Consider the following 18422-nt stretch of genomic DNA (forward strand, 5'->3'; position numbering starts at 1 on the left):
AACAGATTGTGAGCAAATAAAAATGCAAGGCAAGCAAAGCATCCACACCCCCCCAAATTACAGTGCCTGGTTTTCCTGCCTTGTACTGCTCATAAGTTCATAGGTGTTTAGTAGGCTAACGACCACCAGGGCCTTTTTAAGCCTAGCCATACATCCCAAATCTTTGACAAGTGCTGATACCCTTGATAAGTGTAAGCATGAGCTTGGGAGATAAACCACTTAAAGATTACCTATGTCCATTAGAGACATAGGTGCCAAACCAGGGATGAATTTCCGGTTTCCCATCCAATTGCCCAAGTTGCACTTGAATTGGGTTAGAGAGGAACTCTGCTTCACATGGCTGGGGAGCCTGTTCCATAGACAGGGTAGTCTCTGGGATGCATACCTATCTCTCCAGCAGGTCCTATTTATATCACAGGCAAGGTTTAAGTCTTTAGAACGGGTAATTTGGATGCTGTTTGTTTTGTGAACATGCAGGAGTTCCATCAGAGTGGAGTCTGACAATGCCCTGTATGCCAGGCATAGATCTCCCCTCAAAATCCTGTAGGAGACAGAATGCAGGGATAGGGCCTTGTGGTGGTCTGCATAGGGCATTTTACTTACACCCTGTATTCTTTTAGTGAGGGACCTCTGTGGACGTTCTAATTTTTGGATATGCCCAAAGGTGGCATTGTACTCAGTGATAGGTCCGATGAATGCCAAATACAATAAAACAATGACTTTCTCGTACTTAGATGCTATACCTTTGTTTAAAGTTGCTCAATGATTTCCTCACCACTGTAGACATGTGATGGTCAAAGGCTATATTACTATCTATATGTGTCCCTAAGTCCAAGACTACTGGGTCACTTCTAAAGGTGTGTATGATAGTTACCATGGATGGATGACTTCTCAAAGGATAGTATTATGCATTTCTTGACATTTAGTTTTAGTCCATGGCTCTGACACCATTTGTTTGTCTGTGTTAGCCCCTCCTGTAGAACATTTGTGTCAGTGTGAGATTCAATGACAGCCCCTAAGTACATCAAGTATTATTCTGGTAAATCTCTGTATATGAGTCAGATAATTTTACCAGCAATTAAGAGATCCATAACTCTCATTTTAGAAACCATCTGCTGCATACCTCCCAACCTCTTAAGAGCAAAAATCTGGACAAAGCCTAAAGTGATTGGGGGGTACATTTTAAATATTGTTCTTAGAAAGTTGATAGAATAATAGGTTTTGCACTAGCATTAATTTTCTGAATTATATGGAATCTTAAAACAAAAATGTTTGTTATTATCTAATGACTTCAATCCTTACCTATTTGCCAGAAAAGTACAGATTTTTGGAGGAACACACCAAAAATATGAGGCAAAAATCTGGACATTCTGCGAAAATATGTACAGTTGGGAGGTCTGCTGTAAAGGACTGCGCACGCAAGTAGACAGTCATGTATTCCAAACACTGACACAAAAACATTTATATTTATTTTAGTATATTTTTACAATCGCTTAGTTCCTTAGTATAAAATAGCAGCGTTTTAAATTTTAAGTATGTAAGCGTACTCGTTCTTTTGTGAGCATTACCAGTACACTAGTACCTTGCGGTAGAACGTTGACTCTTTAATCAGGATCAAAGACGCTAATGCGTAAGCCTTGATAGACAGTGGGCTGAGCCAGTCATCTGTCAAAAGGAGGGTCATAGCAGTGACAGCATGAGGTGCAGTGCTTAAAATCACGGAAGTTTAAAATACTGCATGCAGTTTTAAGTGAAAATAAGTACTGAAGTGAAGACTGTGTAATACTGTGGATGCAAAAGTAATAACTAACTGATTTTTTTATATATGTGCGTCTTCCTTAACATGAAAAAAAACGGAGTTGGTCTCACTCGGTAAATTGAATATCTGAGTACAGAGAATGTAAACCCAGAGATGACAAATATTCTTTGGATAATTTTATTATCTGTGGAGAGAGGAAACTAAGATGATGATAAGACAATCACTAAAAATACAGAATATATCTAAGGCTTACGTCACTGTGAGGTTAGTTTTAAAATATGCATTGCAAATCTTGAACAGCTATTCATTTTTATTCCCAGCTCTTCCATTTTTTTTTTTTGGAATTTAAGTGGATGTTCAGAAGCCCAGACTGTAAAACGTGAATTGAGTAGAAATAAAAAGGCGAAATGTTTATGCTTTTGCTAGAATTTTTAATACTTGCAACCGGTACAGTGCAGCCTCTTTAAAAGTGATTGTTGACAGACGTTTTAACTGAAATGATTGTGTTTATTGCTTTTTATTTTTATATTAACATTATTATGAAAGTAACGGACAGTGTCGGTATGAAACATTATTAATAATAATAATAAAAATGGCGTGGTAATGTTAATACTTGCAGTTTTAATTGAATAATTTTAAGAAAGAAATCCTGCTCCAGATTAAGTTTGCGTCTTGTAGTGCTAAACAGGAGCAACCATAAACCGTTGTTTTATAACACAGTTAAATTATCAGTATGCTCAAACTGGATCATATGTAGTCGTATGCTACATGTTAACTTGAAGCAAAAACTCTTTGACATTGAAGATTGGAACTCTGACTGTGACTTCAAAGACCCAGGTGTGAATAACAGTCTTTAGGTTTATAAATGCTAGGTAAGGGAGGTGTGATCATGGATGTTGTCTAGCATACTTCTTTTATTCATCTCATCTTACTGCAGTTTTCCAAGTTTCTCTCTGAAAAGTTAAGTCCACAACAGTTTTAATTGTCTAAACTAATGCCTGTGACTTGCATTGTATAAAATATACTTGTGCTCATTCATTTTCTTGTTAACATCCTTACTCTGGTATGTAAACTAAAACCAGGAGCAAATGAGCAGCACCAGCTGTGTGAGCAGTTAATATATTATTCTTTCCAAAGTGCATCCTTGAACGATGATCACGCAAGGTAGAAGTTTTGTGATAGGCCCTTATGCCACAGACTGTAGACAGAGATTTCAAGTCTAAAACACTGGTTGTTCTGAAAGTACGTACATTTAAGATATATTTTCTTCAGGAGAAATTGGTATATATTGTTTAATATTATTTTATCTTGCTTCCCAAGTGAGGTATCACTGATTATTTTACAGGGGATAACAAAGAATTCTAAGACTGTTTTGGTTCTGGGTTGCAGGGAAGCCCATGTGTAGTCTCTCCCTCAGTGGGCTCAAGGCAGGAAGCTAATTGTGAACAGAACAGTAGTGTTTTGCAGGATGTGAGAACACAGAGACACACACAGACCACCATTTCCCCTACAACATATTTCTGAGATTTGGGAGGAAATGTGAATGCTCAGCAAAACCCCATGCTTGCACAGTCATTGGATTAGACACACGCATAGACAAGCCACACAGACTTTACTGAAGAGGATTACGGATGAGAATGGAACTGGAGAAACAAACACTGGGAGGGGAGGCAGCTATGCTAAATGGGTACCATTATGCCATCCCATTTCATACTGTACAATGCTTAGTTGCCCCCACCCCACCCCATCTCATACCATACCATGGTTTTCTCCCCCTACCCTATGTTTTACTGTACAGTGCTTAGGTTCCTCCCACCCCATATCTTACTGTGCTATGCTTAGTTTCCCCCACCCCTTCTCATTCTGTACAATTCTAAGGTCCCCCCATCCTATCTCATAATGTGTAATGCGTATTTCCCACCACCCCATCTAGTACCATGCAATGCTTAGTTCCTAGGTTTAGTTTTCAGTTCAAATTCCCACTCTGTTGTGAATTCTGCATAATGGTCTTGCTTCTGTGTGGCATTTTGCATTCTGATCAAGTTTCCAAAAAAACATGGCCTGGGTAAAATGGCAGCCCTACAAATTGCCTCTAGGTGTGTGTGTGTGTGTGTGTGTGTGTGTGTGTGTGTGTGTGTGTACTATGACATAATAGTTTCCTGTCTGGGATTAGCTTGTTGCTTTCTTTCCACCGAGTCATGGGATAAGGACTAGTTCCCATGCTACCCTGAATTGGATAATAGGGGTAGTTAGAACATGAATGAGTTATTATTGATAGAACTAGTCATGTTGACATAATATTTTACAATATAAGGGGAAAAAGCTGAAATGATGTTCACATTTCTTAAGTGCATGGGAGGTGCTAGTTTGGGAGATGTGTATATTTCTTTTTTTATGTTGCATTTGTATATTTCTTTTTTATGTTGCATTTGTATGAATGGGGACAGTGTTAGAGTGAGGGTATTCTTAATAAATTTAGTATAGTACATTAAGATAGAATAATAGGCCTAAAATATAGAGTCAGGAATGTATGCATTTAGTTTCAGAGAAATACAGAATGTTTTTTTCTCAAGGGAACAATGCAATCTTGCTGACTAACGCACAAGATGTACAGAAATAAGGTTTCAGGGAGAGCTATAGAATGTTCCTTTCTTAAGGGGAAAGGTATGTGTATGTGCAGTAGAATAATAGATAATGATGCACATGCAAGACAAGGCTTGGAAACCAAGGCAACCAAGGCTAATGAGGTATGTAAAGCATTACAGGGTTTGGGTATTATTTATGAAAATACTTCAGATACAGTTAGTGAAGTCGGTTAGTTAGTTTGGACTGACGTACAGAAAAGATTATCCAGCATTTTAGAATATGAGTTAGCTTTTGGACTTGCATGTAAATGTGTCTCTACAATACAGACATTCGAGCCTGAGTACAGAAGATAGGCCGGATAAAGACTGTTTCAGTTTATATTATTCAAGAGAATCAGAATATACATGCAGAAACTTTGGGTATATTTACTAACCAGCTTTCCCACATTTCTACAGACTGTTATATTTATCAGCACTGTTAATGAAGACAGTATTCAGATATTGTGAACTTCTAACAAAGCATCATTAACCGAACTACAGTGTTTGCAGAATTCATTTTGAAAAGTACAAAACACTTGGCCCATATAGGAGACTGGCACCTGTTCAACACAAGTTTGTATAATTAACAGATAAAGACTTTCATTCCAGTGTCATTTCAGTTTTTTCCCATTAATTTCAGTATACTGCAATCTTATCAATTCTTTCAATGGCAAGCCACTAGGAATGGGGAAAAACAGTTAAAGTAAGTCCCAAAATCCCATAGCAACCTTGCATCAGCAGTCAGACTGCGTGTTCTGCAGAGCAATCTACAGAAAAACAGTTTTGTTTAAAGCAACCTTATCAGCAATCAGAATACATGTGCTTCTGTTCATTTGGAATACTTCTTCAGAACTTTAACAAAAGCAACTTTATCAATCAGTAACTTTAGCAGACATTTCATAACAGACTTTTAAGCAGCACAACAGTGTTTTTCCACACTGAAGACTGTGAACTCCATACAGAATAAGGTCACAGCCGACAGCTCTACATTTACTCCTTACAGAGCAGACCTTTTGGTAAGACAGCAGTATGTACCTCTACATACAGTAATTGTAGCTATTTGACAAATTCCATAGCACCAGCATTTACTTCAGAAAAAGCCTGAAAGAACTTCAACAAAGCAGCACTACTTCAGAAAATCTACAAACTTCATCAGTGTTTTTTCAGAACATAAGACATTATCCAGTTAACAGCTATGTACTTCACCATTACCACAAACTTTCAAGTTTCCATTGTGACATCACACAGCCAAGAAGGAAAAAAAAGTTTTAAAAAGCTCCAGATGACAGGACACATTCTTCCAGAATCATAAAGTTATGTAAGACTTTAAATGCACTTTTTAGCTGACAGCTCAGAAAAGATTAAGTACATCCGTAAAAGTCATTTGCATACTTCTTGTATAAACATGTCAAGTAATACTTCTACAGTTAAGACATTCGTGAATGTTTGGTTTAAAGTTAAAAACTGGGTAAAGCTGTCTAAAAAACTGTGTTCCAGAAATGTTCTTTTAAAGTTATAGGTTATTAGTTCAGGAATGTTAAATATTTTTAGATGCAAAAGGGTTAAATCACAGAAGCAGATTGCAACAGATTCGCAGAGTGAGTCAGCTTCTATCAGTAATGTAATTCAAAGTACAGAGTTGTCATAGTACAATTTTAAAAACAAATGTTCAGAATGTAATAAATTCTAGTTTACATGTAATTCAAAGTGCAGAATTAAGTTGCAGTATTGCACATACAGATGTCAACACAGTCAACGTACATAACATACAGGCAATGTCTTAAGTTCACATTACTGATGTTCAGAATTTAACCAGTGCAAATAGTGCACTGAGGGTGGATAAGAGGGATCAGAATCATTCTGACAAAATGTATGACATATAGATTTCAGAGCAATGGACTAAAACACACAGTTCTATAAAAAAAATATTTTCAGCCTATCTATAAAGGGTCTAGCAGTCCAGCACCAAACCAGAGCATTTATCTGTCATTGTTTAAGGTTGAATGAAATTACAATATTTCATTGTTTACACAAAAATTATGACAAGTAGACCTTTAGTAGAGGGCATGAGTCTAGTTTTATCAGGATTTGAAGGGTCAAAGATTTCAGCAGCTAACAGTTCGAAGTGTAACAGCTCCATACTAGGTATGGACATGTCATTAGAGTTTTATGTTGTTTTAGACTTCAATAAATGCTTGTGGAAAAATAAAAGTGATACAAAATGTATAGTATTGCACACAGATGACACATAAGAACTTGCATGCATTAGTTTGTGCAAATGTACAGAATTAGTAGAATTGGTTATGATAGGGCAATGCAGATTTATGGGTTAAAGATGAAATCAATTCCACTTCAGCTGACGCACTTAAAGTGCTCAGAAAGACATATTGGGTGTGGCTAGTAAAAAAAAAAAAAAGGTTAACCATATGCATGTGTGGTGTAGGTAATACCAAAAATGACAGTGAAGTTAATTTGCAGAATAAAGGGTTTACAATTAAAGATTTGGCAAATGAATGTTTTGTGTTATTGTTTTAACAGTCATTGTTAAGAGCTTTGTGTTAGTGTTCCAGTGCATAAATAATATCTTAATACAGACGATCAAAAAAGCATTCACAAATATTAAATGATGTTTTGTTAGTTTACAGAATGTAAAATTTAAAGTCAATGCTACATTGTAAAATTGACAGTATGGTCAAAAGTTCAGATCCCACGCATGGAAATAGCACATCATAAATATGTGTCATTAAAGCCACAGGTTCAACTCCTATGTTATACTTGTAAAAAGGACAGACAAGTAAAGTTCCAGAATTAGATCAGTTCAACTCTAGTAATAAATGTGTAAATTAATATTTTGTTAGTTTACAGAATGTAACATGTAAAGTTAAGCCTGCATTGTAAAAGTTACTGTACAGTCGAATTCAGATCACATGCATGAAAACAGTACATCATAAATATTATGTGCCATTAAAGCCACAGGTTCAACTCTTATGTTATAAAAAGCAGACAAATACATTTCCAGAATTAGATCAGTTCAGCTCTAGTAATAAATGTGTGCGCTATATAAAGAAACTTCATGTACTTGTATAAAGGACATACAAGTAAACTTCCATATAAAGAAACTTCACATACTTGTATAAAAACAGATAAGTAAACTTTCAGAGTCAGGTCAGATTATATCTGGTAATAAATGTGTCTTTGTAATCGTTTTACGATCGTATATATTGCATACAGAAACTGCAGTTTACCAAGCACACCAGATCAGATTACAGCCAGCTCAGCAAGCTGAATTAAAGACAGTACTGTTTGCCATAAGGCAGTATGGAAAAATGAGATACAGTTTATGCAGTTACAGTTATTGCTGTTTATCCAAGAAAATTGTAGACAGTAATGATGATAAACTCTTGCAGAATTCAGTAGTACTGAAAAGTTAAATGACGGCAGCTAAAAGAATGGCAGTGGTAAGACAGTGGGTGGAGTTTCACACACAGAGCAGTATGTCAGAATCTGAGGGTCATACGAGTAAATGTAAAAAGTTCAACTGTTCACACTAATTTTATATAGGTGCAGAAAAGCACAGGGTCAGAGTATTATCATTTCATTTGAGGTTATGACAGGAAAACTGAGGTTTCAGTTTGATTTAATAATAAAGTTACAGCCTTTCCATGTCAGTATAGTACATTATCAATTTGCTTATACACTTGTAAGAGTTTATTCGCAGAAAATGTTTATTTCATGCAGAAAAATGTAAATAAAATCAGGGCAACAAGCAGTGCTATCAGTTTATAATTGTTAAAGCTGCAAATGTTATTTTAATGACCTGATACTAAATACAGTCAAGAACTTTAGTCACCTAGCCTTGTGCAAGAGATGAAAAAGAGAGGTTTAAAAGGCTTAACTATAAAAAGGACACTTGGACATTAAAGCAGGCCTTCCAATACCTCATCAGAAAACTGGGAAAATGCTGAGTAAAGTTTGGCAAGAGTTTTTGTGCAGAAGTTTACTATGTGTTTCAGTTATTTATTCAGTGTTTGTTTAAATAAAAATGTATGAGTTAAAGCAAGTTTGTAAATGTACTCATGTTTTCAGACAATTATTTAAGGGTCCTAATGTTCAGTTTGTTTTTGTCTATGTTCAAACAATACTGACAAAAAGTTATTAATAGTTTAGCCTCCAGAATATAATATTAACAGATTTCAGTTTATTTTTTATCTGTGTTCAAGTAACACTGGCTAAAAAAGGTATTTGGTATGTAAATGCCATGTTTTCAGGCAGTTGGAGAACAGCACTAGTTTTCAGTTTATCTATGTTCAGACAATGCTGACAGGAAAATGTACTAATAGTTTAGTTTCCAGAATATAGCATTGGAAGTTTAAAAAGGTAAATATCATTATTACACATTTAAACATTTTTTTAAATCACATGACTATGTAATTAGTGTTGTAACCCTTTAAGTTTCAGGTACATAAAGTCTTCTCGACTGTTCAAATCAGGGGGGTAGCAAGCGTTAAGTCTAACCTGCCAGCTATATTCCAACCATCCCAAGTCATCTTCTGGATTTAATACATTTTCAACATTCTTTAAGGCATCCACTTCAAGGAATTTGAAATTAACTTTACATGACTCATGTTTATAGTGCTTCGCCAGGGTATTTCTTTCATCCCTAATAGAAACTGCATGTTTGTGTTCGTAGATTCTTTTGTGCAATTCTCTTGTAGTTCTCCCTACATAAAAAGATCTACATTCTAAACAAAAAGTGACATAAATCACATACATAGATTTGCATGTAAAAACCCCATTGATAGTTATTTTAGCATTATTTAAAGTGCATTCTGTTTTTTTCTGTGAATAAATAATTGCACATATTGCAATTATAGCATCTAACCATTCCATTATCATTTGACCTTACTTCTGGTGTATTCAACTTACTTTGAAAAAAGTTTTTAAAATTGTTCCCTCTTTTCTGAGTAAAGAGAGGCTTATCCCCTATTGTTTCTAATAACTCAGTTTGACTCCCAAATAATTTCCAATTTTTTATTATATCCTTCATTCTTCCGGAGTCTAAACTGTTGACAGTAAGCATTCTAATACTATTTTCACTGTTATAAACTCTGTTTTCTTCTACTTCTTGTGCCTCTCTTAGTTATAACATCAGGTTTTATATCTGCAACTAATGTTTTTGGGTAACCTCTCTGATAAAGTTTTAAAGAAAGTGTTTAAATGTGCATTATTGAATGTTAACTTCCAGTCTGAAGTCTTACTTCAGACAAAAACGCTTACTGGAGTTATTTGTCTTGGATTTTATTAAAGCAACTTGACTTTTCCTTTGGTTTCGATATTGGATTTGGATTTTAGTCTAAACCAGCTTTTAGCTTATTGTCTTGCAAGAAAAATAGCATTATTACCAAATCTAGATGACAATTTACAAGACACAAATTAATACAGTATATGGTAATTATGCTTCAAGACCAGTTATAAAGTTATCCCTTTAGTGCAGATTTCAGTTTATCTTCAGAAAGTAGCCATCATGTTTGATAAGCCATACCATAAAAAAGAGAAGGACTAAACAGTACAATGTTTGAAGATTAAATCGATGGAAAACAGGAAAAGGTTTCTTTTGCTATAAGACAGACATCAGGGTACAATAAGGCACCAGTGCAAAAGGTAAAAAACATAGGCAATAGACAGTGTAATTTTACCACTACAGCAGACAGAGATAGGGAAGAAATATAGGCAGGTTAGCAGTTTGTATTCTGTCTAACTTAATTGAAGACTAAGAGAGAACAGGGTAAGGATGTGTATGGCATTTTCTCCATGCTGTTTCTGGAACAGCAGGGTTAAAATAATTACTTGGCCTAATCGGCTTTAGAAGCCACAGAATTAAGAGACGGTGATTTTCAGAATAACGTGCAGGTTTTGGATATATCACATAAACATCGGAACTTAGACTGTAAAAACTGTGGATCTAGGTAATATGGTAATTAAATCATAAAGTTAACAGACTTCAAACAGAAGTGACACCTAGTGGTCAAAATTAAAATTACAAGTTTATTCACCAGATAAGGAAAAACAATTGCCCAGTTATTAAATCATAAAGTTGAGACTTCAAACAAGGCCATAAATACTCAAGTGACACTTATTGGTCAGAACTGAATTTGCAAGTTTATTACACATCTGCAGATTATTAGTAACGTGGCGTAAAGCCTGTATATTCAAACCAGATTACAGTAGTAAGCAATACAGACATAAAGTAACAACAAAAGGAGGTTCCTGTAAACTTTCGTCAGTAAATTCACTATAGTACATTAAGGTAGGCTGGCAGAGTAATCGGACTGAAAATATAGAGTCAGACGTATTCATTCAGTTTGAGAAATACAGAATGTTCCTTTCTCAAGGGAAATATACTATCTTGCTGGTTAAGCATGACATGTACAGAAACAGGGTTCAGGGAAAACTACAAAATATTTCTTTCATCTTTATCAGTGAAAAGATTTCATCAGATAAAGACAAAAGCATTCAGTCACTTTCTTAATTGTTTTATTCAATAAAAAGTTAATCGGGATATGTGTAAGTTGATGTCTTTTCTGTCATTATTTGCTTTTGTGTGTTTTTTGTTTTAGTGTTAAAGTGTGCCTGGTATATAAAGTAAAACCAGGAGCAAATAGGTAACATAGGTAGTATGAGTCTAAATGTATCTGTTCTAAAATGTATTCCCAAAACGTTTCCTGTTGTGGTTGCATTTTATTGATGGGCTCTTCTGCCTCATTGTTCATAGATTGTAGGCAGAGATTTCAAGCCTGAAGCATTGGTTCTGTTATACAGAAACTGGACACAGTAATTCATTAAGATGTTCTTTCTCCATGAGAAGTTGGCATCTGTTGGACATATATATATTTTTTAAAATGTCAGGTGTAATTTATAAAACATGACGTGTACAGCAGTGAAAAGTTAATCGTATGCTTTTTACGCTCTGTGTTAAAGATTGTGAAGTGGGCAGCATGTCCTTTTCAGAGAATGCTGGAATCCCCCATAAATGTTTTATGGAGAAGGCTGACCAATTAAGGGATTGCTGTTTTAAAGCAGAAGACATGTCAGGTTTCTTGTTGGTTATTATAATACTGAGGCCATTGACTAACATTGTATCACTGGTACAGTAAAACTCCTGATCTATAATTCATAAGAACCTGAAAAGTGCATGACAGTCTGTGCTACACAGTCTAAATTTGTCATAAAGCTCACTCATAGCACTTACTGCCTGTGATATGCATGCATCAGTAACGTTCTATGTTACAGCTGTGGAATCGTCTGTCACACACTCTGAGCGGCTTCATTATTTAGACCACAAGCTGACTCCCAGGATTGAATTAGTAGATGTATGCCCCTGTCTTCTTGTTATGCACACATTGCTCATTGCCAGTTGCCAGTATTCCAGCCCTTTCCATTGTATAGTTATTAATGTAGTTTTGCCTTGGGTTGCTCTGCAACTACTCGCCCCTTTTAATAATACAATCCCCATTGTACTGGGACTTTGAACATTTCTTATAAAATATCTTTCATGCTGAATTTCCTCTGTTTCTTCCCATTCTTTATAATTACAATTAGTAAACTGTGTGTCTTACAGTGACTCATCTCCCATTCCTTTGGTCTCATTCAGTGGTACATTTAGTGTCTCATTTTAGGAAAACCCTCTCCATCAACACCATTGTTGAAGTTAGTCATAATGCTTGTATCTAAGCTCATGAACCAAACTAAATTGTACTGTTTGTTGTTCAGGTATCTCTTCATTCTCTTGTAATCTTATAATGCTTTCAGTGCTACAGTGAATTTTCTAGTTTACCAGGTTGCAATGTGGTGTACCATAGCAATTCATGAGTATGCTGTATATGCCAATCATTTTAATGTCATGTAATTTTCATGGGACAGCATGATGTATTTACAGTATAAAAGCTAATCACACATCTGCAGATCTGGCAGAGGAAAGACGAGTAATAAAAATTTCCTGAGGTACAAAAAAAAAAAAAAAAAAAAATAACACCATTAATAAAGGTAGGGCACTTTTGTCACTCAATATCAGAACAACTTACAGTTTAATCGAAGCCTTACATTTATATTAATAACATGTAATGTGATAAAAATAGGCAGGAAGAACTTATCATTTAAAGTGCCATCTTCTAACAAGTAATCAACTTCATTGCCAAAGGGAGTATCATAAAACAAATCTGACATAATTAAAACAACATCTTAAAATTAACGTATTAATATTCCGATATCTGGTCAGATGTCTTAAAATCGAATAAACTGGTATCCACTGAGAAACTTTATTCCTACAGTTATTCTAAAGATCTTGGTCACAATAAATAATAATGTTATAGTGGTAAAGTCCAGGATGCTAATCCTCTTGCAGTTTTATTTATTACTGTAATTTCTTCACCTCCATTTTTATTTGTTTGCTATGCCTGTCATGTTGGCCTGTTTGTGTTTTATTAACTTGCTTATTGCACCTAGCAGGGTCATTGGAAGTGTTGTAGTGGTAAATGTCCTTTCCCCAGCTGTACTGCTTGCAAGGAGCTAGGATGCCACTGTTGTGTCTGTGTCCATGTGAGGGGCCCACAACACATATGGGGCCACATGCTAGTGCTGTCCTCCCAAGTATTATTGTGCACATTTGGCCGTGACTCTATGCCTATCAGCCTTTCTTCTTCTGTCCTTCCCCTGCCTCTCTCTCTCTGTTCCTGTTTTAAAATAAATCTGGTGGAAAGCATAGCGCAAGTATCATTAGCATTCACTATGCCATTTTAACAGAACAAGAAGTAAATCCTGTATATTTTTGTGCCATGTAGAATCTGCAGAATGGGAATTTACTGTCATCCTGTTGTCACTAGTTTGTTTTAATACTTTAGTGCTCCTAATGGTTTTCCACTTTGTTGTTCCATAAGAAGTAGTTCATGAATCCCACTTTACTAGTACTATATACAATAGTTCCTGTAAAACAAGTGTTTTAAGTATTATGAAATGCAGGTTGTGACAGTAAGCAATGTAGAATATTGGTGGAAAGAAAGTTGTGAGATGTGATTTATCTAGGTAAAAATAATAACCTTTAAACATTTGATTCTCACAAAATTGGTAAATGCTTTCTAGGTCTGCAACAAGGAGTTACTGCAAGTCGGTCAAGAGAAAAACAATCTTTGCTTTGTCGTCTGGGCATGGAAAATGTGGGGTCTCGGTAATCCGTGTGAGTGGGCCTGATAGTAGGACAGTCTTGTGCAGCCTTACAAGACTGAAACAGCTTCCCCGTGCGAGATCTGCTGTACTCCAGAAAATCTTCCATCCCAGCTCTGGTGAAATGCTGGACAGAGGACTAATTTTGTGGTTTCCAGGTAAGTGCTAATTTGCTGTCCAGAATAATTTTAATATGAATACCACTTTAGTTTTTTCTTATGTAGTTTTTACTTCTGAATGTTATTTAATGAGGCAGAATTGTTTTTTGTAAGATGTGTAACGGAAGTGTTCATAATTTCATTCTATTTTCAGTGTGCTATAGAAAAAGATCCATACTTTAAAATGTTAGTCACTGTCAGAAATACTCCAGTAATGCTGTCTGATCTCGCAGTCCTTGTACCTTTGTGCCTTTCAAATGCTGTCATTTACCACCATTATGTTTAGCTCAGTCATTATTTTTTTTTGTTTGTTTTGTTTTTTCTGCATGGTGGGGACATTCTGATTCATTTTTGGATGTGGCAATGGCATAGTACTGGGGAAATGTATTCCCTGAAGTTTGCATATAGTTGCTTATTTTCTTATTTATTGTTGGGCTTTGCAGAGAATAGCCTTCCTGCACCAAAATTCGTAGGTAGTGTTTTTTTTCCTTTTCATTGCATGGTTATTTGAGACTTTATATGGTTTAGGCTTGTACTACTGTACGCATATAAAACGTGTTTCTGTTTTCTTCTGGAGGTCATAGCTGTCTATTAAAGTTACTGCTTACAGCTGTTGTTTAGAATCTTCAAAATAAATTAGCCTTTTATGTACTAGTGAGTTTACAGATTGGCATATTGGGCTTCTTATCTGAAAATGGGTAAGTTTCTTACAGGGTGTTCTTTCTTTTCCTTCCTGCTTTGACTTCTAGAAATGCACAGTCTGAATAAATTATCTGGAATTTGGCATTGCTGACAGGTGTACATCAGTCAATTATTTCCTTTGTATAGGGTTACAATAGCAAATATGCTGATAAGCAAAACGTGAGCCATATTCAAAATACCTGGAAGATCAAAGTGAATATATCGTCATTATGAAATCTGTGTATGGTTGTAGATGCACATGGATATTTCCTAGCATATCAGATGTGCACCTGTGCATAGGTAGTGTGATATACTTTTACATATCATCTCAAGACACTTTTGTATTTACTGAAGAGAGACTGGGATGGAACAGTCCCTTAGAACAAATTTAAGTCATTGGTCATTTTCCCTTCCTTTACTTAAGTACTGCTTGCATTAACATTTCTTCAGAGTTGCTGTAACTTAAGCATGATGGTAAGAAGTACAGACTGTCATTTCTAGGTCTGGTGAGACAGGACAAGTCATCTGGGGCACTAAAATGACAAGATGTTCATAAGGGTGCAGAGTGTGCATCATTAGTGACCTGATGTGGTAATTTTCAGCAGCCTTAAACTTCTTTCCTTGGGTATAATTGTTTATGATACTAGATAGACGTCAGTGATATTAACAAATGGTATTTTAATTCATTTTATTTTCTCTATACTAAATGTAAAATTTTCTGTATTTTGTTACACAGCAGTATAACTAAAATACTATGTTCTTAAATCTGAGGTGATAATTCTCTTTAATGAGCTCCTCGGATCTGACTGATCAGTATCCATGTAGGTTAAGCACAAGTGATTTTCAGCATATTCAAATCAGGCACACATCTTAGAGAAATAAAGATATGTAGCTAATTTGAAGTGCAGACCCATTCAGGAGTGTGATTATAGGGAAGGAGGGGGTTTGCTCCGGCCTATCTCTGATGCACAAATGTCAACAGTGACATCAGCATCAGATTGAATGTCCTTTTGTTTAGCCAAAACAGCAAGAGATGTGCAGTGTAACACCTGAGAAGTTTAAAACTGGCATAGATGTCATGATTATGCTCTCGTCTAACAGCTGCAGAGAACAAACGTAATGTCCCGAGTCCTAGAATGTACCATGTTGCAGTCCTGAACATGGTATGTAACTTTTGTATTTTAATTTTTTTCTAACTGCCCTTTGCTTTCTTACCTGCCAGCAGTTAGCCTTCTTTCAGGGGGTCTTGATCATGTTCTTTTTCTTGACAGTGCAGTAGCCATGTGCAGACCATCAGTCGTCCCTAAATCCATTTGCTCATCAACTGACTAGCTTGCCCTCTACGTTACAATTTATGTACTGTTTGAGTCACTTTGGTTATAATTTCTGTTAAAGACACATCAGCAGTATCGCTGGTAAGTTCCTCAGTGTGTATTAAAAGTCACCATACCATGCCTTTTGAGCCTGATAGTTTGTGCCTCTAAATGCTACTTCAGACAAGTGGCAAATTTTTTTTTCTGAACCTGTGCAGTATCCTTCTTACTTTATCTGAGGGTAATGTTCTCAAAGAAGTGACATTCCACTTCACACATTCAGCGGTCATATAGGTTTCCTGAAGAAGAGTTATCAGAAACATCAACAAGACTGTTTTGTAGAGGACCAAAGTCTCCCTGTAACCCCAGTGGAAGAACTGTGTCCTATACTCCCTCACTACATACACAACACACGTATACAAAGGGCACCTCATTTGATAACTACAGACCTGTAGCTGTACTATCCCTATATGTAAACACTAGACAAATGCATATACAAACAACCTATGGATTATTTAATGGCAAATGTCCTACTTTCTCCAACCCAGCATGGCTTTCACCCAAGTCATACAACAAAAACTGTTCTCATCTTTGTCCTTAAACGATATCATGATCTGAATCCTCTTCACTATTTCTAGATTTATCCAAAGATTTTGACATAGTCTTTCAACAAACTGTGCTTACTATATCTTCTCTGAATATCATTAAAACACTGTTCTGTGGATAGTTACTTACAAAAAGAACCTTAGTAGTTCAGTGGACACACACTATTTCTTGCCTATAACTATAGGTGTTCCTCAAGGGTCAGCCCTATGAGCACTGCTGTTCAACAGCGGGAGTGTAACAATACAAGTTCTTACAAGACCTCCTATTGAACGGCAGTCTGTGCCACTGCATTCACTGTTAAAACGTACAATCCCGACTTTATTGTCCCTTTTACTGCTCTTCTCATTCTCCTAACATTTCCAGACTAAACACAAACAGGATAGCGAACAGCGACTTGTACTCCTGATACTTAATCTTTTAAAATAACCACTTGTATGCTGTTAAAGGTCCCCCTACAGAATAGAGTTCTCAGAAAGTTGAACTTCATGTGGTCTAGACCATATGATCAGATTTCCAGAACATCGAAACTTTTGTATGGTAATTGTGGTGCGGTGGAAATTGGGGAATTTACCCTTTTCCCCACTGTAGTGCAGTCTTGGGGTTGGTATGTGTAATATGCAGGGGTGTCGAGAATGCAAAGGGGGACTTGACCCTCTCCAAAAATGTAGATTTTTGTTGTTTAGTCTTGTTCAACATTTTGGAAAGTTGATTATATGATTTCTACCATATGACGTTCGACTTTCTGAAACTTCAGTCTTGTGACATAGATCCACTGTTGCAGATATATAACAGTTGTGAAATTAAGAATATTTTCATTTATACACAAGCCTGTTTTTATTTTATCTTATTTAATTATATGTCTTGAATGTCCTAGTTTCTACAATAAATTTCTGAAGCTTTTATCCCTGGGACACTGCTGAATGGGGCTGGTCTTTTTGGCATAGACAGCCAATCATGGTTAACAAAGTGTGTGTGTGTTTGAGAGAGGTTGTGTGTGTGTATGTATGTATATATATATATATATATATATATATATATATATATATATATATATATATATATACATACAGACACATATATATATATATATATATATATATATATATATATATATATATATACATACATACATATACACGCACACACTTTTATGTTTATGAATGCGCATGTGGTGTGTGTGTGTGTGTGTGTATGAATTATGCATATGATATAATTTAGAGGATTGTCATCAGGTCTCCATTCGTAACTTGATTATTGTGTGTTTGAGACGTGGATGCCAAGAGTCACTTCATGAGTGAAGGCGAATCTTGGCGTCTGTGCCAACAACACATAGTATTCAGTTATGATTGGAGATCCGATCATAATTATTAGTGCATGGAGATTTACCTGCTCAGTGTTCTACTAGTTGTTAAAAAAATAAAAAAAACATAAAGTGTTGTACTGGCTTTGAAAGCTAGTACAGTAGTTTGGAAGTGCTGTCAAACAGACAGCAGGAGACCTCCTTATGTTATTTCCTGTAGAAAGTAAGCAGTTGGTTTTAATTTTAGTGTCTAGTTCTGTAGACAGTAGTCAGAAACAGAGTTGAAATGAAGCTGTTTTGCTGCTGCTGTTTACTGGCCCGCACAATTCATTTTTAGTACCTGGCACACAAGTGATCTTAACTGTGCATAGGGGGTGCTTAATAGTTACGTACCCTTCTAAGCATTGTCAAAGTTGTGTCTCGTGCTAGAGTAGCACTGAACTAAGGTGTCACTTAAGTGATATTGGTACATAATCATGATTCTCAATGCATTGCATATTTATTGACCCAAACATGAGCAGAGAGAAACCACTGCTTTGTACCTGTCACTGTTTCCACTTCACCAAATTTGCACATTCTGTCCGTCTGCAAACTGACTGAAATTGTGCTACTTAGTAAGGAGAACTTGTCACATGCAGCGTTCGACAATAGTAACATTTAGGAGCTTGAGTCTGATGAGTTTGCATTTGCTCTGTAGGTCCATAATTGACTGTCTGCCGCCAGATGAAGCAAACTTGGCTGATAGGTTTCTTTAGTGGGAATCAG

General features: G+C 35.9%; 1 protein-coding gene across 1 annotated transcript in view; it reads left to right on the top strand.

The window, feature by feature from the left end:
• Positions 1 to 1683: 1683 nt before the first annotated feature.
• GTPBP3 (GTP binding protein 3, mitochondrial) overlaps positions 1684 to 18422 on the top strand; it is a 466262-nt gene continuing 449523 nt past the window's right edge. Inside the window, exons 1-2 of the mRNA XM_044090661.1 lie at positions 1684 to 2023; positions 13519 to 13757. Coding sequence (XP_043946596.1) covers positions 1965 to 2023; positions 13519 to 13757 — 298 coding nt within the window. The 5' untranslated portion in view covers positions 1684 to 1964. The remainder of the gene's footprint in view (positions 2024 to 13518; positions 13758 to 18422) is intronic.

Source organism: Protopterus annectens, chromosome 13.part0 (assembly GCF_019279795.1).
Source record: "Protopterus annectens isolate FY-2018-M chromosome 13.part0, PAN1.0, whole genome shotgun sequence".
Classification (NCBI taxonomy): Eukaryota; Metazoa; Chordata; order Ceratodontiformes; family Protopteridae; genus Protopterus; species Protopterus annectens.